The sequence below is a fragment of the Eulemur rufifrons genome, chromosome 20 (assembly GCF_041146395.1).
Source record: "Eulemur rufifrons isolate Redbay chromosome 20, OSU_ERuf_1, whole genome shotgun sequence".
NCBI classification, from domain to species: domain Eukaryota; kingdom Metazoa; phylum Chordata; class Mammalia; order Primates; family Lemuridae; genus Eulemur; species Eulemur rufifrons.
Genome location: NC_091002.1, coordinates 28,333,061 through 28,356,796, shown reverse-complemented (window position 1 = coordinate 28,356,796; position 23,736 = coordinate 28,333,061). Strand labels below are relative to the sequence as shown.

Here is a 23,736-nt window from a genome sequence, read left to right as displayed (position 1 = left end):
CCAACTAGAGGAGCTGGAGAAGAATACTTTGTAAGGACAGCCACTCTCCCTCCACCAGAACAATTGACCCCGACGTGGCTTTTCTGGGTTGACCCTCCTCTTTTATCCTTGACATCAGACCTTTGTAATCCAATATGGTAGCCACTAGCCATGTGGTTTTTAATTAAAATAAAATAAGAAATTCAGTTCCTCAGTCACACTAGCCACATTTCAAGTGTTTGACAGCCTCTTGTGGCCAGTGGTTACCATATTGGGACAGTCCAGATACAGAACATTTTCATCAAAAAAAGTTCTGCGGGCTACCACTGCATCAGACCAACTGCAGCCAGGTCATGGAGTTGGTATACAAAGCCTATGCAATGACGAGAAGGTTATGTCTCCATTATTCACAGACAGCTTCTAGGAGCCACATGGCATGTTCCCATCCAAGATGTTTACAAACCAATTTTCAAATACCCAAAAAGGCTTTGCATAAGTTATTACTGAATAATTCCACATAATAATAAGGGGAACATAAAAAGTATACATATGCTAAGTTCCTTCACAATTCAGAAAAAATGTGATCTCAAATTCATTAAATTCTAAGTAGAGAAAAAACATACTTTTGGGAAAACATTCTGATCTTAACTTCTCTTCATGTTCTTTAGTTGTTGACTCCCAGGAGATACACTGAGACAACACTGTGTCCCACACACACCGGACCCCAGGCCCCGCTGCTGAACAAGCAGCTTCACTCTTGTGCGCCTCACACTGTTCTGAGGTGAACACCAGGATGTCACTGAGGAGGAGACTGTTGAAACCACCAAACACATACATGGTACTGAGAGGAAAAAGAGAAAGAAGGAATTTACTAAACACTTAGATAACAACTATATACTTTTAACACACAAATCTTACGTATTACAAGTCCTCTAAGAAATTATTTTTCAAAGTTTCAAAAACATTCTTATTCCCCTCCCTCCCCAATCCCACTCTTTCATTCTGACCTGTGACCACCCAGAGTGGTTTCTATGATCTACTTACTCTTCACAGACACTATATTAGAAAGTGTTCCTGACGGCCTAGTGACTTTTAACCCTCAGTCTCTGGAATACTTTGGTGTCAGGGAATGCTAATATCTTTTAAAGTTCAACAGTAATTCTATATCTATATGTTTTTTAACACGTTTTTAAATATTAAAAGTAAAAACATACAATTTTAAAAGCATAGATAAAAACCCTCTATAATTAAGGCTATGACATATTGGTGCATGAAAGCATAGACCAACCAGAAACAGATAAAAGTGCACATGGAAATTTGGTACACAGTAAAAGTGATATCTTAGTGGGGAAAAGACAGTCTTTCAGTAAATGGTACCAAGATAACGAAACATACAGAGAAACAGAAAACGGAATTTTTTTCTCTATTCTATGTATCGGGATATATTCTAAATGGATCAGAGAATGACCTGAAAAAAAAAAAAAAAAAAACACATGAGTACTAGAAGAAAGACTGGGTGAATTTCTCTACCACCTGAGAGTGGAGAAAACATCCCTATGACTTAAAATCCAGAAGGCAGGGAAAAAAAGATAGAAAATTTTGATTATATGAATTACAAGGAGTTTTTACATAGAAAATAATGCTATAAGCAAAGACAAATGATAAGCTAGGAAAAACTTATTTACAATTACATTATAGGAAAAGGAATATCCTAATACAGAGAGGGTTTCAGCCAGTTTGCAGGGGAGAAATGCAAATGCCCTTAAGCATATGAAAAAATGCTCAATTTCAGTTGTAAGAAAAACACAAATTAAAACTACACCGAAAGGCCAGGTGCAATGGCTCACGCCTACAATCACCATGTTCAGAGGCCAAGGCAGGATTGCTTGAGGCAGGACTAGCCTGGGCAACATAATGAGACACCATCTCTATAAAAAATTTTAAAAACTAGCTGTGTGTGGTGGTATATGCCTATAGTCCCAGCTGTTCAGGAGGCTGAGGCAGGAGGATTGCTTGAGGCCAGGAGTTTGAGGCTGCAGTGAACTACAATCATGCCACTGCACTCTAGCGTGGGTGACAGGGTGAGATAAGAAAGGAAAGAAAGAAAAAAAAAAAAAGACTGAAAACTTCCCAGATTTGATGAAAATGAATAATCTTTATGTCCATGAAGCTCAACAAACTCCAAGTAAAATAAACACAAAAAGATCCACATTTTTTATTGCTGCATAATAGTACATATTTCAGGGTACATGTGATATTTTGATACCAGTATACAATGTGTAATGATCAAATCAGAGTAATTGGGATATCTATCACCACAAACATTTACCTTTTCTTTGTGCTGGGAACATCACAATTCTTCTAGCTATTTTGAAATACACGATAAAAATTACTCTTAACTATAATTTCCCTACTGTACCATCAAATAAAGATGCACATTTTGACATAATATAATCAAACTGTTGAAAGCCCCAGAGAGAAAATCTTGAAAGCAATAAAAATAAAACAACTCATCACATACAAAACAACCACATTAAGATTAACAGCTAAGAAATAATGGAGGCTAGAAGGCAAGACAGATGACATAAGGAAAGTGTTGAAAGAAAAAAAAAAAACTATCAACTATCAACTATGAAACAAGAATTCTCTAACAAAACTACCCTGCAAAAATGAAGTTGAAATAAAGACATTCCCAGACAAAGACCCAGGGACTTCTTTGCTAGCAGACCTGCCTTACAAGAAATACTAAGAGAAAATACTTAGCAACAATAATAGTTGGAGACTTCCATATTCCACTTTCAATAATGGATAGAATAGCTACACATAAAATCAAGGACACAGCACTTGAATATCATCAACCAAATTAACCTAACTGACATCTACAGAACACTTTATCCAACAAAAGCAATATACACATTCTTTACAAGCTCACTTGAATATACTGAATGTACATATTCTTTTCAGAGCTGTGGTCATTTGGACGAGGCATTTTTGAGTACTGCAATGAAATGCATTGCAGACTTCAGATTATCCGAAGACTATAAACTTGACCTACACTAAGCTTCACAATATCTCCCCATCTCTGTTCCCCGACCCTATCCCCCCCTTCTGAAGTACCCTCTCCACCTTTTTTCCAAACCTCTCCTTACCATTCAGATACAACTACCAGAAACTCAACAACCTAAGTATCGCAGATAATAGCAAAGCACACAAAACAGTCGCATGCATGTAACTTTTGTTGTCCCATGCACTCAGACAACACCAAACACTACATGCTCCTGCATGCTAACAAAACCAGATCAATAAACAAAGCATTTGAAGTAATTCATATCCACGTAAAATATTTTAAACATAAACCAGAAAATCCACACCTACATAATTATGTGAAAAATTAATGGGATGAGGGAATCCTGCAAACAATACGTAAATCCACTTCTACTTCTTCATATTTCACCTCATTTTCATTTTTTTTTTTTTTTTTTTTTTTTTGAGACAGAGTCTCACTCTGTTGCCCGGGCTAGAGTGAGTGCCGTGGCGTCAGCCTAGCTCACAGCAACCTCAAACTCCTGGGCTCAAGTGATCCTCCTGCCTCAGCCTCCCGAGTAGCTGGGACTACAGGCATGCGCCACCATGCCCGGCTAATTTTTTTTGTATATCTATATTTTAGTTGTCCATATAATTTCTTTCTATTTTTAGTAGAGACGGGGTCTCGCTCTTGCTCAGGCTGGTCTCGAACTCCTGACCTCGAGCGATCCACCCGCCTCGGCCTCCCAGAGTGCTAGGATTACAGGCGTGAGCCACCACGCCCGGCCCTCATTTTCATTTTAAACACAAAAGGAGCAAGCACTTCTCCAATTACCTGTTGTGTAAGACTGCTGAATGGCCAAATCTGTTGACATCATGGTGGAGATCAGGTCTGGGAAGCACTGACCAGCGGTCACAAGCTAGCAGAAAGAAAAACACATTTCAGAAGAGCCTACCATTTAAAATCAATAGGACCTGACATTTCTTCACGAAGACTGCAACAAACATAACCTCATAAAATATGCCTCTCAATTTTCTTAGTCACACCGTTATTTCCGGGGTAAAATGCAGTGGCAGCAGAGCATCTGGCAATTCTAATTAGGGAATTCATCCAACACCCATGACATCCAGGTCACTTATCCTACTGCCTATCAATTTGCCCCACTAGAACGTTTTTTAATGCAAGCAAATTTTACATTCTACAAAGCTTATGGGGGTAAAACATGTGAGTTCCATAATCATCTTCCACTTGTCTCCATACTGATTTGCCCAAACTTAGTAGCTAAAATGGAAAAATATGGGTGGAAAATTAAATTTTTAAAAAATTTAAACTTTACCTTATTTTTAAAAAATCTTTTCCTAGATTCCCCAGATCTACTAATTTCTCTTCATCCTGACCCACACTACCAACTTCTCTTCTGGACCCAGCAGCAACTGGTGCTGCTGTACCATACCAACCTCTCACTCCTTGTGTCACTCTCTGAGACACTCACTAAGCCAAGGTTCTTCCACTGGATCTAGACATTTATTCAGCCTTGACAACAACAGCTGTCACTTCCTTCTCCTACCCAGCCTAGATTCTGTGGTCTTCCTCCCATGGAGAGGCCACCAGTGCCCCTAGCTTCCTGTCCACCCACCTACTTCCTGCCCTAAAACCACTGTGTGGCAGGGATCCCTTCCTCTTATCCCACCCTCAAAGGTCCCCTTCTTGGTTCAACAGATACCCCTTTCCCTTAAGCATCCAACTATTCTGTTGGATTTCACCCCAGCATTTAAATAAGCCCAAGACTAGTCCATCTTTTTTCTTAAATGCCTCTCCTAGATCTTCCTCCCTCTGAGGCATTCCATTTACCCCTTTTCTTCCCTTCACAGACAAGGTGTTGAACAAAACAGTCAACAGTCACGTGTATACGTCTCATCTTACATTATTTCTCAGCCTCCTGCAATCTGGACTATTCCTCTATGACTAGAGGGTAACAAATGTTCTCTTTGTTGCTAAAACTGAAGGACTCTGCAGTACTTATTTTACTCAGTCACTCTGTAGCAACTGTTAACTGGTTCAGAGGTCACCAATCTTGCCTTGTTTTCTTCCTACTTCCCTGACATGTTGTCATAGTCCTTTCAGACTTCTCCCTCCATCTGGCCTCAGGCTGTGTGCTCATTCCTATACACGGGCACCCTACAGAAGTTTACCCCTCCTAGAGCGTCCCACTGGCTCTCTGCGTTGCTCCCACAGACATATCCAACTGGACACGGACCCAACTTACTTCCTGCTCTTCCTCCCGAATCCTGTTCCTCCACTTCTATTCCCAGCCCTGGCAAAAGGCACCAGGCACCATGGCCCAGACGAGATACCTGGAAGCAAGGACACTTTTATCTCTCTTCCCAGACAATCCTCAAGTTCCTGGTAGTTCATCAAACCTACCTCTTTATCCTCACTGCTACTTCCACAACCTTGGGTTAAACCCTCCTCTGGCCTTCTGCAACAGTCTCTGAACTAACATCTTGTCCCTTCCCAACCACTTGCCACAATGCCACTGAAGAGATTTTCCTCAGACACAAATGTGATTCCATCATCTCCTCTGGAAGATTCTTCAAAAAGCCCCAATTCCTCAGCATGATATGCCAGGCTTCTCAAAATTTGAACAGTCTGACAGCTGCTTACTTCTCTAGTTCATTCAAAGCCACTCCTCCCTGACGTGCTATTATGCAGCCAAAATTAAGTACTCAAAAGCCCTAAGTATGCCTCTTTCTGCCTCTGTGTCTCTACACATGGGCTTTCTCTGCCTAGAACATCCAGCCTAACGTCACCTAACTGAATCCCAACGTTCTCAAGGACCTAGCTTAGATGGCCCCTCCTCAAGAAGGCCTACCCTGACTCTCACCCTTACCCCCCATGACATAAGGGGTACTCAGAGGTGCTCTCATACATTCGTTTCATCAAGAAACACCCTAAAATGCAATTATATTGTCTGCACCTTTCTCTGCTTCCTCCACCTTGAGGCCAAGGGCTATAATCTATTCATTTTATCTTCCCCAATGTACAAACTCAGTGGCTGGCATGGAAATGTCTGTTAAAAATGATGTCTGACTTGGAATAGCCAAAATCATAGACAGACAGCAGAATGGTGGTTGCCAGGCATTAGGGAGATGGGAGTTATTGTTTAATGGGTATAGCGTTTCCGTTTTACAAGATGAAGAGCATTATGGAGACAGATGGCAGTGATGGATGCATAACATTATCAATGCTTTTAATTCCACTAAACTATACATTTAAAATATTTAAGATGATAAATTTTATGTTATATGTATTTTACCACACCAAAAAATAATAATTTGTTTAAAATGAAAATCTGATGATACATGCACAAGAGAACATCTAGTGCACATTTGTTTTGCATGAACAAATACTGCCCTCTTCTGGTCAAGTATGTTACCACACCAAGAATATGTAGAACCAGTTTTCCAGGGAATGAAATAAAGCTAATACTCGAATCAATTTAACACAATGCTGGATAGTTAAAACTACATACCACCACTATGTAAGGCATTTGTAACAAAGGAGGGACCAGATACCTCAAAACAGCCTCAAAAATTAAAATTCAAGCAATTAATGTGAGTGACTTCAGAAAGAATTTAATGTTGAAATAATCCTTTTTAATTGGTGTATAACATTAGTCAATAAATATAAAAAATACCATTCAGACCTCTTTCAAATGGCCTGACCATTTTGAACTGGTAATATTTTCACTTTCTTTTTAAATGTTTCTTACAGACAAAAAGATTACTGAAACTAAAATGGCTTTGGGAAACTTACCAATGTCATAGGCCATGAAATCTGAAGAGAAGCATTTGGCGCCATGGCTCATGGATGTGTCATTATGTGTGTTTCCTCCAAACACCAGCATGTTTCCACTCACTATTACAGCTGTGTGCAAGTAACGGAAAAATCGGCTGTCCTTAAGAATGGTCCTTTTGAGTTTATTTAGAAATAATAAATACAAGGTTAGTTTTTAAAGAATATTTATCTACCTGCTAATGCAAACATAACCATTTTATTAATTTCAGACACAATGTGCAAATACTTCCAGATTTTTCCCTATATGTAAGTAACTTTCTCAACAAAAAAAATACTTAAAATTTTAAAGACCTACAGGAATTCTGACAAAATATATTAAGAGCCTTAAAATCTTCATACCCCATGGCCCTATAATTCCAGTTTCTGAGCAGAAATCATGTAACATATAGATAATGTTTATGCACAATGCTTTCTCAAAAAGACAAATGGTAGAAACCAAAACTTCAACCACACAGTCTCAGTATAACCACACACCACACAATGGAGTACACCACACAGCCACCAAAAGTGATGATTTTTATGACAGGCAGAATATAAAACTGTGTCCATAGCATGGTATCAAATATTTGAGGAAACACAGAAAGAAAGAAGAGAAACCACTGCTTTTTAATTACATTATTTTGTAACTCAAATTTGCTTTACATTTGTTAAAATTAACATTTTTATAGGCTGATATATGGTTCAGAGTGAGAACATCCTGTTTGATGATTTCAATGGAATGATGCCAGTAACTGATACCAAAGATGTCACGTTGGTGATCAAGAAAAGGTTAAAAAAATGGATATATTCTACTTAGTTACAAAAGTGTACACAAACTATGTACAAGCTATATAATGTATTCCTCAGTGTTTTTGAAGAGCTAAAATATTATAGTAGTTCTCAGCATATGAAAATTGAAAACCAGTCAAAAAACACCAAACATTTTCTAACCAACATACTACAGAATTATAGATTAATGCAATAAAATAAATACTAGCTACTTTATTAACCTCTGCTTATTTCCCAATATTTCTGTATACACTGCTGAACATAATTATCTGCCAGGCCTGAAAACAAAAATATAGCACAATATTTTCCCAACAATTGCCTCTGCAGAATTCACATTTTAAAGTGAAAGCTCAAGAAAAAGTACCCACCACATCTGGGTATCCACATCATATCTGTAGAGATCATCTGCAAGCCGGTACTTATTGGCGCTGAAAGCCTTATAGCCACCATGAACGTACAGGGCCCTGGTCTTGTGGTCATAAACACTGCTGTGGCCATAGCCCCCTTGCACAAGGGCACCCTGGGTCTGCAATATACTCCACGTGTTCTTATCTAGCAAAGGAAAAACAGTTAAAAGCAAACATGACAGACTTCCCTAATACTTAAAATGTCCAGATAGCTTATGGGAAAAGTAGAGATTTCAGGAGACCTGATACATATACATTTTTTTATCTTTTTGCTTTTAAAATAAGGCCACCTAAAACTTATAACAAAGCCATGTGGCCAAACTCCAATCTGTTAAATGTTCTTATGTTCTAATATGCCACGTGGGAAAAGAATTACACTAAATTTAAAAGATTGAGATTCAGTAAGCAAACGCTTAGCTCCTTATGACCTTTAGTGACCAATATACTGATGTACTTTATAGGTCTACTTTCTTTCACAAAGTATCAACTATAAGTACTCCTACTGCACAATAACAGATATGATAAAATTTAATTAAAGGAAAGATTTTATACTAAGGGAAATCACGCTCCATTAAACCAGTTTCTAAAGGGCTATCCAAGTTTTTTTCTTCAGAATATTTGTTGTTTTGAGACATTTTTAAAAGTTTATTTTATTTTTAACACCCAAAAGCATTCTGTGCCATCTTTGGCTCCTTGCCAAATTGACAGTAACAAATATATCCTACATAGCAGCATCAATAATCTGAATTTCACTGGTAATACATCAAAGTTAACTGCATTTCAACATAAAGTACTGGATCAAGGTTAGGTTCAATCTTGTTAAACAATAATAATAACAGGGTAGAGGGTTTAAATTTGATTCAAAAACATCCACTAGAAAAAATATACCTACCCAAGTCATATTCCTGCACATTGCTTATATATCCATAGAGAGGGCAGTGACCAAAGATGACCAGCATGACCACTCGGCCATTGCTCAGTGTGACAATGTGTGCCGAGTGCCCAACCACTGCATACTGTTCCTTTGCCTTAGGGGTCAACAATACCCATGATTCATTATGAATATGGAACACTCTCAACTCATTGGTCACATTCCCTGTTGAATCAATTTTTCCTCCGTACATGTAAATTTTGTCCTAGGGAAAAAACGTAAATAAAATTTTTAAAAACACTGAAAAGATCAAATCTGAGAATAGAAAAGGAACACTTCAAAAGCTCAATAATTATTCTCAGCTTAAAAAGGGTTAGTGAAATGCACCTTTCAGTGAATTATTATAAAAAGAATGGAGAAAAGAAAAACAGGAAAGAAAATTAATCATATTCTACATCTCTAACACTTCACTACTTTTCTTAGACTTCCTCATATCACCCTTACGGTATGAAATGACTTGGAAAAATAAAGTTGCCTCATCCTACCATTTATCTACAAAAACAAGGAAATGAAAATGATTATTCAGTCACATTACAATGTGGCTATTCTTGGCTAAGCTTGCTAATGAGCATAAAAGCGAATCTACACTTTTCAATCTACATTTTCAATCATTTAGTGCCATAATCGTAATACTCCAGTATAATCTGAAGCCATTAAAATCTCTTGGGTTAAAAAGTTTCACCCCCTCACCAACAGAAAGTTTTCCCCTATTAAAATCCAACATTGCATAGCTTTTCAACTACATAATACATAAAGAGTTTAGTTTCTTCCTTAGTACAGAGTGGAGATATTTTACCTTGTATAAAGCCAAAGAATGACCATATCTAACAACCACATTGTTCACAGAACGATTGAGTGTAAGCCACTCCCTAGAAGCAAGGTCATACCTACAAAACAAACAGATCATATTTTCACCCAAATGACAAAACAGAACATCTCGTACTCATTTTATTTGTGATATGATCCAGTTTGAAGATGCTCATTAAGTAGGGAAACACCTGTCACCTTTGCAAACAAATCTGACACCTGGGCCCACTAGGCATGTGAGAAGTTAGGAAGGGAAGCTGGACTGATCCTGGGATAAGAAAGAAAGAAAACTCCACGGGAAGTTTCTAACACTCCTGAAAACCTCTACACACAGTCTAAATCATTTGAAGGCTGTATTATACTCAAGGGATTTAAACTGTTTTGTTTTGTTTAAAGAGATAGTGCTTGCTCTGTCACCCTGGCTGGAATGCAATAACTCAATTATAGCTCAGTGTAACCCTGAACTCCTGGGTTCAAGTAATTCGCCTGCCTCAGCTTCCCAAGTAGCTAGGACTGGAGGCATGCACCACTATGCCCAGCTAATATATATATATATATATATATATATTTTTTTTTTTTTTTGTAGAGATGGGGTCTCAATATGTTGCCCAGGCTAGTCTTGAACTCCTGGCCTCAAGAGATCCTTCCACCTCGGCCTCCCAAAATGCTGGGATTACAAGTGTGAGCCACCATGCCTGGCCTGACTTAAACTTTTATTACAACAACTTTTCTATCATTTAATCAAAAGAAACGATAGGCACTGAAAAAGGGATGATAATTCTTATTACTCCATTTTTCTTTACAAGCTATTGTTTTATTATATATGCTTATTATTCTTTTAGTGATTACCCTAGATATTGTAACTTGCATCCTTGATTTATCAAACCCTAATATAAATTAGTACTCGTACCATTTCCTGGGCAATTCAGGGAACTTAAACTCCATTTCTCTCATCCACCTTTACCACCTGCTTTTTGTGCTCTGTTGGTATGTATTTTAATTCTATGTCTAAATTCTACAGGATATTATTTTAATTATTTTATAAAACTAACATTCCGTTAAGTTTACCCACATTTTATTCTTTCCACTGCTCTCCACTCCTACTTACATCTCTCTATTTCCTTCTGTGATCATTTTCCTTCTACTTAAAGGCAGAAGAACTCCCTTTACTGCAAGGCTGCTGGTGATTAACTCCCTCTATTTTTGTTCATGTGAAAATATCTTTATATCTTCTTCATTTCTGAAGTAGATTTTCTTACTGGATACAGAACATGAGTTGGGAACTACAGCCTGTGGGCCAGCAGCCTGTTTTTGTAAAAAAGATTTTACTGGAACACAGCCATGCCCATTCGCTTGTGATTGTCTATGGCAGCTTTCATGCAACAATGGTAGGGTAGCTTATATGGCCCACAAGTCTAAGATATTTACTACCTGGCCCTTTAAGAAAAAGTGTGTCAACTCTTGGTAAACAATTCTATGTTGGCACTAATTTTCTCTCAGCACTTTGAAAGTGTCATTCCATTGGTTTTGTTTCCATTGTTTTTATTAAGAAGAAAGCTTTCAGTCTTATTCTTGTTTGTTTAAAGACAGTATGTCTCAATCCACTGCTTGATTTATGATTTTTATCAAAAAAGGGATGATAATTAAATAAAATTACTAACCTCTCCTTTCCTTTATCTAATTCATTAAAAAGTCACAATTTCAAGAAAGCCAGAAGATCATTATAACAATTCAATTGTACTATGAATACATTTCAAGAACTTTAAAATACAAAAATGTCAAAAAGAAAATAATTTATATTTCTGCCATGCAATTTATACTTATTCATGCATTACTGAATAATCACATTCAATATCTTAAAATATTCACTTTTGGTTTTTGAGAAAAACATCACTCTACTGTTTCTTATAAAAATCATACATGCTCATTATAAAGAATGTAAACAATACAAAAAAAAGACCTAAAAGTTTATTCCATTATCTAGAAACGAATATCCTTAACATTAAGTAAATGTCAATCCAGACATCTCTCTAGGTATATACACAGACAGAATAGACAAAATATATTCATACAAAGGGATCATACTATAGATGATACTTTTAATACTGTTTATTTTAATTTTCATAAAAATCAATAGAAAAAAAGAAACCAAAGGGAAACCAAAACTATTGCTAAAGTTTAAATGTTTGTTTCTTTTCTATAAACGAAGAAGTTTAAAGTTTAACTTTGTGTAAAAAAGTTTATCTGGATAATCCAAGTATTTTAAAAATTACAAAAAACATTATAAAGCAGCAAAAAGATGTAAGAAAGTTTGATCACAATAGCAAAAAGGAAGCAAATAAATGTCAATCAATTGAAAATGGATTAATAAATCTTAATATATCCATATAAAAGAGTTACACAGCATGAAAAATATACTCCAGCAACATACATCAATATAAATCTCAAAACGATGTTAAGCTAAAAAAGCAAACTACAGAATATCGTTTCTGTGAAGACTAGATCATATATATTTAAAGTATAAAGATACATTTGTGAAAAACTGACATCAAAATCAGGATACAGTAGATAAACAGAGATAACTGGGATTTTGGAGGGGCATGCAAGGGTCTTCAACTGTATTAACAATGTTTTATTTCCTATCAATGAATACACTGATATTCATTATTTTTCTATAAACCTTTCCTTTTGTCTTAAATTTTTTTTTTTTTTTTTTTGAGACACAGTGTCACTCTGTCACCTGGGATAGAATGCCATGGCATCATCACAGCTGACTGCAACCTCAAATTCCTGGGCTTAAGCAATCCTCCTGCCTCAGCCTCCTGAGTAGCTGGGACTACAGGCATGCGCCACAATGCCCACCTAATTTTTTCTATTTTTTTTTTTTTAGTAGAGACAGGGTCTTGCTCTTGCTCAGAGCTCATCTCAAACTCCCGACCTCAAGCAATCCTCCCACCTCGGCCTCCCAGAGTGCTAGGATTACAGGCGTGAGCCACTGTGCCCAGCCTTCTCCCAATTTTTGTTATATAATTTTTACATTGTCCAAGTTCTTAACCCTCATATTACATTCTAAAACAACAGTTCCATAGTTATTTAGTACTGGCTGGATTTCACCGTCATCTTGGCTGGGCATACTATTCTTGGGCTGTCCTTTCTTTAGAACTTTGCAGATGCAGCTCCCTTGAATGTTGCTGCATTGGATGTTGCTACAGAGAAGTCTGAGGCCAGCTTGATTTTTTCCCCTTTTTATGTGGTTTGCTTTTCTGCCAAGAAGCTTAAAGATTTCTCAATTCTTCTCATTCTCTCTCCCCCTCCCCACCCGCCCTCTTCCTCTCACTATGCTTTTAAGACACAGTATTATACTTTACTTAAAGCAGAAATGACTTAAATCCATCCAGAATAAACGTTTTTACAAAATGGACTACATAGGATTGCAACACTTTTGTGGAATCCTAGCTATGAAAGGTGTTTCCTGAGAAGGACTAACATAGTTTATAACCACACATACACACCTTATGTTCAACCAGAGGCTTGTTTCTGTAAGTTTGGAAGAGAAGAAAGAAACAGAGGGAACACAGAAACAAGCCTCCAGAAGCTCCAATCCACATCTCTTTCAAGTGACATGGAGGGTGCTCAGCCCAAGGGCTTCTCACAGACACTCAAGTGCTGGCAGATCCCCATGACCGAGCTAAAGTGAACTACCAAAAGACACACAACAGGCTGTCAGACTTTTCACAACACAGGGAAACAAACACAAGACAAGAACGATACTGATGCAATAAAACATAAGAAATTCCAAGTACCAATTAATGCTCTTTCTTCTGGGAGCTGAGTCCAAGGTAACAGAATACTAAACAAGTAGTTTTAAGACCTGAACAAGCAGATAAGCAAAGACAAACTGTAGAAATTCAAAAACAGATGTCTCCCATACAGCTACAGCCACCTCCCTCACAAACCCCCAACAATGGCTGGCAACCCAATAACCACCATGCCACAGGGCACCTGCTCCAAACTTCAGAGTGGCCTGGTAACCCAATCACAGTATCTGGCCACCCCAAAGACCAAGGCAAAGGCTCTGTGGAGACTGGACATGACTCCAACCAGCAGGAAGCATAGAGCTCCCTGAGGCCTCCCAAGTAATAATTTGTCCTTTAACCTAAAAGTTCAATAACTTGATCGGATCAGGTTTTGTCATGAAGTACAAAATTTTCCTGAAACACCTTGTGCTATTTCAATCCATTTGTTCTCTGTGTTAGGTTCTTCAGGAACAGCAATTATACTTGTATCAGATCATCTTCTTTCATGTGTTTTTGCTTTTCTTTGATTTTTTCAGCCTTTTCACCTGTATTGTTGGAATTATCTCAATTAACCTTTCAGTAATTCAATTTTCCTCTAATTTTTGCTATATTTATATTTCTTTAGGCCTATAATCTCCCATTTCATCTTACAGTTATAATTATCTTCTTGTCTTTCAGCTTGTTTTTCTGAATTCAAATTCACATTAAATTGATCTATAGCACAAGCCAGGTGGGAGGAATCTCCTTTTGCTCCTTGAAGTTACTTTTCTTCTGTCATGGGTTTTTGTCAGATTTTACATGCTGCACTCTTTCTTCCTCTTTACTTTTTCATCACTTGCATTGGCCATAACATCACTTCTTTAATTTTATTTGTGGTTAGACATAGCTCTGCAGACATTTTATCTGCAAAGTGTAGGTGATTTCTTAATTCTGTTTCCACTGTATCTAAGACAAGTTTATCAAATTTCCATCCCAGCTTTGGTGTGAGGGCTGGTATTTTATGTTCTATCAACTTCCCTGAAGTCTAAGGAAATGTTAGAGCTCACATAAGAGTCTGTTAGAATAAAATACTGAGATTCCCCTCTCCTTAGAGATTTTGTTTAAGTGTCCTACCCCACTGTTCACATCATATTCCAATTTAAATAGAAGCCCTGAGTTCTGGGTAGAGAGTCAGCCACTTGGTCAATTTCCTCCTTTTCACCTGCTACTCCTCAGCAATTATTTCCCCTATTCTTCAGTAAAAAGAGTAAAAAGCAGAAATGCCTACTCAGTTTGCTTCTTTCTAGATTTGGGGGTATCAGTGAGAATTCTCAGAATCTCCCCGGTGTGGTTTCTGTGGGTGTGGGGTACAGAAGGGGTCAACCTTGATGTTCCTGTGATTCTGTTTTCAAATTTATTGGATTAGTTGATACTTCTTCCTTACTTGGTTTCCTGTTGCTCGATTTCTTACTATTTTTTTTTTTTTTTTTTTGAGACAGAGTCTCACTCTGTTGCCCGGGCTAGAGTGAGTGCCGTGGCATCAGCCTAGCTCACAGCAACCTCAAACTCCTGGGCTCAAGCGATCCTCCTGTCTCAGCCTCCCAAGTAGCTGGGACTACAGGCATGCACCACCATGCCCGGCTAATTTTTTCTATATATATTTTTAGCTGTCCATATAATTCTTTCTATTTTTAGTAGAGATGGGGTCTCGCTCTTGCTCAGGCTGGTCTCGAACTCCTGAGCTCAAACGATCCGCCCACCTCGGCCTCCCAGAGAGCTAGGATTACAGGCGTGAGCCACCGCGCCCGGCCTGATTTCTTACTATTTTTAAAAAACTTTTTTTTTAAGCGTGAAATAAAGTTTATTGAGGAAGGACGACAGATTTTCAGAGCAAGAGCAAGATACATTCGCCACAGAGCAGGCAATGGACCCCTCTGTCGTAACACAAGGGCCTTTAAAAAACTTTTAAAAACAAAACTCTTTTTTGCTCAAGGGAAGGAAATGCAGTAATGAAGTTTCAACTGGCAATCTCAACTCAGCTGAAACTTCAAGACCATTTATTTTGCAAGAGGACCACTGAGTGACAAAATGGGAACTGTTTTTTAAAGCAACTTAAAAGTTTGGGTTAACAGGTTGTGAGGGAAATAGAGAGTAAGAACAATTCCTGAAATATTTTTATATAAGAGCATAAATGACCAGAAAATTTATAATCTAAGTTCCAGAGATACTACTTCTAAAAGGAATCACTGTATTTACTTTTCATGAAAGTTCACTAATTGGAACTATACTAATATTTACATGAAATATATAAAGCTGTAAAAATCATGTTCTGATCAAGTACAAGCAGAAAAAAATGTTATAATCTACAAAATAATGTGGCTCATGAGGTACCTCAGTCAAATAAAAGCAACAGGTGACATTAACATTTCCAGGAACAAAAGTTTGTGAAGGAAATAAATAATTCATTATCCCCCATTTATTTGGTAAATACTTATTTGAGCACCTTCTATGAGCTAAGCCCTGAGTTGTGTGAAAAAACAAGGTCCCCAGCCTTTGGGAACGTACAGTGCGAAAGGCAGAAAATGAGCACGCACAATAATAGGCACATATATAATTAACAATTATGAACAGTGCGATAAAGACATTGAGAGCTATAAAAAAAAAAAAAAAAGAACAGGGAGAACCTGTCTGAACTGGACAGTCAGGGAAGATCTCTCTGTGGGACTGAGATCTAAGGGGCGAGAAGAAACCAGCCCTACGGCACGACAGCAGGAACAGTCTAGGCTGAGGGAACAAAGAGCAAAAGCCCTTCAAGTAAAGATGCACGTGCTGCGTAGGAAGGCTGGTGTGGGGCAGGAGTGGAGTGAATGAAGGCAGGAGAGAAGGTAAACAGTGCTCATATCACATTGGACCATTAAGTCCCATGGGAAGACACCGACAGGTTTTAAGAAGGTAGTAAATACTATGATTTACACTTCAAAAAAAAAAAAATCATCCCAATCCATGTTTAGAAATTAGATTAACAGGAATGAAGGGAAAGAGACAGATTCGATAGGAATTTACTGCTGAAGATTAAGAAAGAGATAACGGCAGGCTGGGCATAGAGAGAAAAGAATAAATATGACATGAATTTGTGACAGATAAATGGGGATTAATATGATGTTGTGGTAAGAGGAGGTGAAGAAGGGGAAGAATCAAAAGACGTCCAGATTTCCTGCTTCAGGAGAGGGGGCTGATGCCAGTTACACGGGTAAAATCACATAAATGGTTAATATACAGCTCCTCTCCTATCTAATACAGCAATAGCAGGGACAATCACTTTCACACCTTTAATTTTACCTCTTCTCCTCATGGTAGCAGCACTAGAAGTGGTAAAAATGGTTAGATTTGGGATAGATTTTAAAGATAGAGCTAACAAGATCTGCTGACATATTATACTAGGAGGGCCCCTGTGATCTCCACCTCCTGGTGTTCACAGCCAGTATAATCCCTTCGCCTAGCGTATAAGCAGGATCTATGACTTGCTTCTAACCAATAGAATATGGCAAAGATGATGAGATGTTGTTTTCCTGTGACACCATCCTGCTAGCAGGTTCGGTCTAGAGACCCTCTCCGTGGCCCTATGAAACAAGCAGCCATATTAGTGAAGCCCAAGTGACAAGGAATGATGGGCGGGCAGCCTCTGTGAGTTGAGGACAGCGTCCAGTTGACAGCCAGCGGGAAGCTGGGACTCTCAGTCCCACAACCACAAGGAAATTGATTCTGCCAGTAACCCGAGTGAGCCTGGGAATAAATTCCTCCTCAGTCAGCCTCTAGATGAGAATGCAGGCCAGCTGACACCTTGACTACAGAGGACGCAGTTCAGCTGTGTCCAGACTCCTGACCAACAGAAACTGTGAGATAATAAATGTGAGTTGTTTTAAGCTGCTAAGTTTGTGGTAATTTATTATACAGCAAAGGATAACTAACACACATACCAATATGAGGTGTGAAAAAACAAGAAGTTAAGGGTGACTCCAAGATTTTTAGCTTCAGTAAACAGAAGGATGGAGCAGTCATTAACTGAGATGACCATTTATTTTGCACTGGGACATCTAGGGGAAGAGCAGGCTTGGGGAAAAGATCAGTTTTGGACATATTGAATTTAAGATGCCTATTAGACAGCCAAAAGACTGAGATGTCAAGTAAAGAGCTGGAGATATGGGTTCAGGAGAAAAGTCCAGGCTGCACATACAAATTTAGGAAGCACCAGCATAAAGGCCAAGATATTACTTGAGATCACCAAGAGAGTGAATACACAGACAGAAGCAGACCAAGGGCTAGGCCCTGGGGTACATCATCATTCCGAAGTCAGTCAGGTGAAGAGGAACCAGCTAAAGAGGCTGAGAAGGAGGAAGCAGTTAAAAAAAATAGCAAGAGACTGTGGTGTCCTGTAAGCCAGCTGAAGAAAGTGCTTAAAAGAGGGAGAGATTAACTGTATTAATGTTGGTGCAAGATTAATAAAATGAAGACTAACAATGGAAAATTAAAAATTCAGCTCCTAAATCATACCAGCCACATTTCAAGTGCTTACTAACCACACATGACTAGTGACACGACAGTGTAAACACAGAACATTTGTAAACACAGAACATTTGCATCATGACCAAAACTTCTAAGGAATAGCACTGATCTACAGATAAAGACAGAATAAATGAGCACAGACATAGCTAAAAGGTAAATGTGGTTGTGGAAGTACTTTTCTGATGACCTTTATCTTTCAAAATAGAAACAGGAAGCAAGGCCATTAGCTAAGAATGAAAATAGGGGACAAGGTGGTAGAGATTTGAAAAAAACAAAAAGAGGCCAGGTGCAGTGGCTCACGCCTGTAATCCTAGCACTCTGGGAGGCCAAGGTGGGTGGATCGTTTGAGCTCAGGAGTTCGAGACCAGCCTGAGCAAGAGTGAGACCTCGTCTCTACTAAAAATAGAAAGAAATTATCTGGCCAACTAAAAACATATGTAGAAAAAATTAGCCAGGCATGGTGGCGCATGCCTGTAGTCCCAGCTACTTGGGAGGCTGAGGCAGGAGGATCGCTTAAGCCCAGAAGTTTGAGGTTGCTGTGAGCTAGGCTGATGCCACGGCACTCACTCTAGCCTGGGCAACAAAGCGAGACTCTGTCTCAAAAAAAAAAAGAAAAGAAAAGAAAGTACAACAGTTAAGCAGGAGAATGGGAAAAGGAGTGGGAAAGAATCAGTGGATTATGGACCCTTGTGGAGTCAAAGATTGCTGGAATTCGGGTATTAGAAAGATCTGAAAAGATTAGAAAGTGCCTCAGGTCAGGTTCCCTGCAAACAGAGCCTGGGATGGATATTCTTGTATAAGTGATTTATTGAGGGAATGTTTTCTGGATATACATGTCAGGAAGGCAGACAGGCAAGGTATAGAAGGAGAAGCTAAGCAAAAGAGTGGTCTGAGCTGAAGTCTAGCTTTGGCCTGACTGATCCCAAGGGGAGCTCTGGAGCATGAATGGCAGGCCCAGTTTTCTCACGTAGAAGTGGGGTCAAGCTCTCGCACCTCCATGCCAGTCAGTTGTCGGCATCAAAGCATTTTTATGATGGCTGCTTTAAAATCCCTGTCAGATAATTTTAACATCTGTGTTATCTCAGTTTTAGTGTCTCTTGATTGCCCTTTCTTATTTGAGAGTTTCCTGGCTCTTAGCATGACAAATCATTTTCCATTGAAATCTGAACATTCTGAGTATCATGTCATGAGGCTCTGGATCTTACCTAAATCCTCTGTGATAGCAGACCTCCTCTGATAGCACCCCAGAGGGGACGGGGAAGGTCGGCTCCTTACTGCTGTTTACTGCAAAGTGCAGGAAGAAGTCCAGGCCCCCAGGTGGTCTCCTCGGACATCACAAGAGTAGGGGAAGCTTCATTCTGCCTTGTGGAGATGAGTCCCAGCTCCTTGTTTGATCTTCTCTAACACTACCCTGGCAGTGGGGTTGGGACGCCTGACTACATCCTGGCAAGGGTAGAAATTTAGGCTCAGACTTTGCTGACATGTATGGGGGTGGGGCCACATTTCTACGGTGTTTGGCTGAAGTAAAGCAGTTATTATCTGAAAGTTTTCTGCCCTGTTAGGCTGCCCCTTTCCTGGTCCTGCGCTAGAGAGAACAGGCTGTTCTTAAGGCTTGTTCAGCTTGTGCCTGTCAGCATTTCCAGATCGCCAACTTCTCTAATATCAAGTCTGGGATATGTGAAGCAAAAAGAAAACTCTTGGAACTCGTTGCCATCATTCCTTGCGCACTGAAGTCCTTAGTCAAATTGCCACCTTCTCTCTACCTTTCCATGTTTTCTCATGCTTATTTATATATAACATCCAGGGTTTTTAACAGTGCTTACTGCAAAAAACTGGGAAAAAGACCTTCCTTTCTTTATGATTTAAAAAAATTTCCTCTTTTCAAATATTCTATTTCAGTAGAACATTCTATTTCTAAAGTAATATCTATTGTGTTTATTTACTCTGTTCCTTCTAGGTTTGTCTTCAATTCTAAAATTATTTCTAAATTTTTAAAATTCTTTCCTAACTTCTATCATCTCATTTCTGAATCTTTCATATCTTGTATCACTTTCTTAGCTTGTTTTAGAATACTGAGTTATAATTTTCATCAGTTTTGTGACCATTTTTTTTATTCTTAATGCTTTCATGTATGAAGGGGTTTGTTCTAGTCCTTATTCTCTTTTTTCTTATAATAACTTTCTATAAGATTGGACCTTGATATTTTTCTGTTGCTGAATTTTAAGTAAAATTACTTTTTCTTAAACTTTTACAGGGGAGGTTTGGCCCAGGATAGTTTCTCTAATTTCTGAGCTCTCAAGCTCATTCTTGCTGTAGTGTAGCGTTCAAATATACAACAGCTTACTTGAGGTCTCCTGGCTCAGTTCATTTCTGACTGTTTTTGTTTTGTTTTTTGAGACAGCGTCTCACTCTGTAGCCCTGGGTAGAATGCAGTGGTGTCATCATAGCTCACTGCAACCCTAACTACTAGGCTCCTCCTGCCTCAGCCTCCCAAGTAGTTGGGACTACAGGCACATGCCACCACACTTGGCTAAGTTTTCAATTTTTTTTTTTTTTTTTTTTTTTTTTTTGAGACAGAGTCTCACTTTGTTGCCCAGGCTAGAGTGAGTGCCGTGGCGTCAGCCTAGCTCACAGCAACCTCAAACTCCTGGGCTCAAGCGATCCTCCTGCCTCAGCCTCCCGAGTAGCTGGGACTACAGGCATGCGCCACTATGCCCGGCTAATTTTTCTATATATATATTTTTAGTTGTCCATATAATTTCTTTCTATTTTTAGTAGAGACGGGGTCTCACTCTTGCTCAGGCTGGTCTCGAACTCCTGACCTTGAGCGATCCACCCGCCTCGGCCTCCCAGAGTGCTAGGATTACAGGCGTGAGCCACCGCGCCCGGCCTCAATTTTTTTTATAGAGACAGGGTCTCACTCTTGCTCAGGCTGGTCTTGAACTCGCTCAGGCTGGTCTCGAACTCCTGATCTCAAACAATCCTCCCACCTCGGCCTCCCAAAGTGCTAGGATTTCAGATTTGAGCCACCAAGCTCAGCCCATTTCTGACTTATTATCTGAACTTTCTTTTACTTTGTCTCTACTGTCCCTGTCTTGCTCAATTTTCAATTCTATTCCCTGCAGTTTCTCCTCAGTGTGGAACTTTCTCCTGTGCAAAAACACTTTGGCTGGTTCATTTTGAGAGTAAACAAGGGACAAACTGCTCTAGCCCCTTCTGATCCTACTACAGATCCCTTTAGCTCACCTGGCTACTAGAACATGCAAAAACTCTTTGCAATTCCAGCTGTTGTTCTCAACTGTTTACTTAGCTTTCATGTGAGTATCTTCTAGCCATATTGGATCCTACTGGTTTTGCCATTGCTCCCCTTTGTTGCTACTAGGCATAGGCTAATACCACACAGGTCTCGTAGCTATGCCTCATTCATTCGTATAGTTACCTCCAGACCAAGTTTTGTTACAGATGTCGGTCATGTGCTTTTGATTTTGCTAGCCTAGCTTTTCTGTGTGTTTTAATGACTATATTTGGGGGGATTCAGAAACTATGTTACTATGGCCACCATATTTACAGACTCCCTTAAAGAACAGATGTTGGTTTTTGACAATCTTCATTAATAGAAAATGCTGAGAAAAAAATTCTAGGCCACAAAATCAGCACGTTCATAAATTTCTTCTAAAAGTCACTCTCCACAGCTAATCTCACTGAGACAACATATATTCTCCTTCAAAAGGAGCAACATGGGATCGGCATATAGACCTTGATCCTTGGAGAGTATTAAACAATGGCATAACTTCCCCTAGCAAACTATTAATATAAATTCCAACCACTTGACCTAGGGAACTATTAATTACATCAAAAGATAAAGTAATTCCCTAATTATATAGAACCTACTATGAGTACCTAAAACAAAATGTTAGAGACAGTATCTGGAAAATATGAATTATTGCTTATCACAATAATGAATTCTTTGTGGCTCTCAATTTTAAAAACTCAATATATGCCAAAACAGTCTGTAAGACTACTACCAAAATATTAACAGGGATTTTCCTCAACTAATGGAATTATTGATTTTTTTTCTTTTTGCTTATCTGTACTTCATAAATTTTCAAAATGAAAAATTAAGCTTCTTGCAAAAATGTTTAAAACAACTTACGCTAGAACCATGTTGTAATCTGAGTGGTTGAACATATATCCTCCGATAACCCACATTATATTTCCATTGACCACAGCTTTATGAGATGCTCTGGGGAGCTTTAAGTTAGAATATTCCTCTCGAGTCCAAAATGATTGGTTAGCTGGTACAGGAACCGAACATCCAGGACCTAATAAAACATAATAAGTTAGTTTCACAAAATGCAGCTTTAAAGCTTATTGCATATTTCAAGTTTTAATCATCTAAATGCCACGAATACTTAAATAATACTTAGTCTTTCCTTTAGCATCTAAATATCAGACAAGTCTCTTTAATTTGCACTTTTAAATTACTCAAAGTATTAACCAAAGGTAATCCCTAATAAAATTCAAAATTACATACTTTCTAATGATGACTTGACCATATCAAGGTTAGGTTTTCCTTAGAAATGAAATACTTGCTTAAACAGCTCTCAGGAGAAAGACTAGATGAAGAAATTATTAATTCAAATGAAAAACTTTAGGGCTAAAATGTACAGTTGTTCTTTGGTATCCACAGGGAATTGGTTCCAGGACTCCCACAGATACCAAAATCCACAGATGTTCAAATCCCTTATATAAAATGGCATAGTATTTGCATAAAACCTATGCACATTCTCCCATATACTTTAAATCATCTCTAAACTACTTATGAAACCTAATACAATGTAAATGCTATGTAAATAGGTGTTATGCTATATTGTTTTTTATTTGTATTATTTTTTATTGTGTTTTTCCCCGAAATATTTTTGATCCACAGTTGTATGAACGTGGAACCTGCAGGTGCACAACCCACAGATACAGAGGGCCAACTGCAGTGATTAGATCTGGGAGTAATAATACAAACTATTCATCTTCTGGTAAATCAAGAAACTTAAACAGATGCAAGAGACAGACTCCATTCTTCGGAGGTTTGGCTTCTGCCACAGTATTTGCATGTTAATAGATACTCAAAATACTTCAATTATTAACTGCTCAGTGTTGGCCAAAACCAAAAAACTAGAGAATTTCAACAAGCAAATCTCTTCCAAAATAAAAAGTTTTTGAGGAAGAGCTAAACATACAACGAAAATCACTAAATCAATAATAGCTATTACCACCCACCCCCCCTTTAGAATTCCCTAAAGCTTCTCGATTAATCTGTTTCTGTAGATAATGCCATTAGCTGACTGCATTGGGATTTAATGTATAACTGACCCTAATTTTTTCTCAACTTAGAAAACACTTCTGAGGAAATACCATTATTGTCAGCTCTTTTCCCACCTCCCAGACTGGTTCTCTGCTATGTCCTCCTATGGCTGAGAACAAGTTCTCCAACTTCCATGAATGGGTTGCAAAGAATGTCCTTCCCCTTCAATTTCACAACCACATGTGTGAAATTGAAAGATTTCTAAGAAGCTGGACAAAGGGATGTGAACGCTTAAATGTTACCTAATATTTGATTAACATAAA

General features: G+C 38.4%; 1 protein-coding gene across 2 annotated transcripts in view; it reads right to left on the bottom strand.

Moving 5' to 3' along the window:
• The window catches only part of ATRN (attractin), a 138,449-nt gene that overhangs the window by 68,039 nt on the left and 46,674 nt on the right, over window positions 1–23,736 (bottom strand). For both annotated transcript variants that reach the window (XM_069496339.1, XM_069496340.1), the window contains exons 6-12: window positions 22,268–22,436; window positions 9,765–9,855; window positions 8,930–9,173; window positions 7,999–8,182; window positions 6,821–6,975; window positions 3,839–3,923; window positions 603–820 (exon numbers count right to left, since the gene is read on the bottom strand). In XM_069496339.1, coding sequence (XP_069352440.1) covers window positions 603–820; window positions 3,839–3,923; window positions 6,821–6,975; window positions 7,999–8,182; window positions 8,930–9,173; window positions 9,765–9,855; window positions 22,268–22,436 — 1,146 coding nt within the window. The remainder of the gene's footprint in view (window positions 1–602; window positions 821–3,838; window positions 3,924–6,820; window positions 6,976–7,998; window positions 8,183–8,929; window positions 9,174–9,764; window positions 9,856–22,267; window positions 22,437–23,736) is intronic.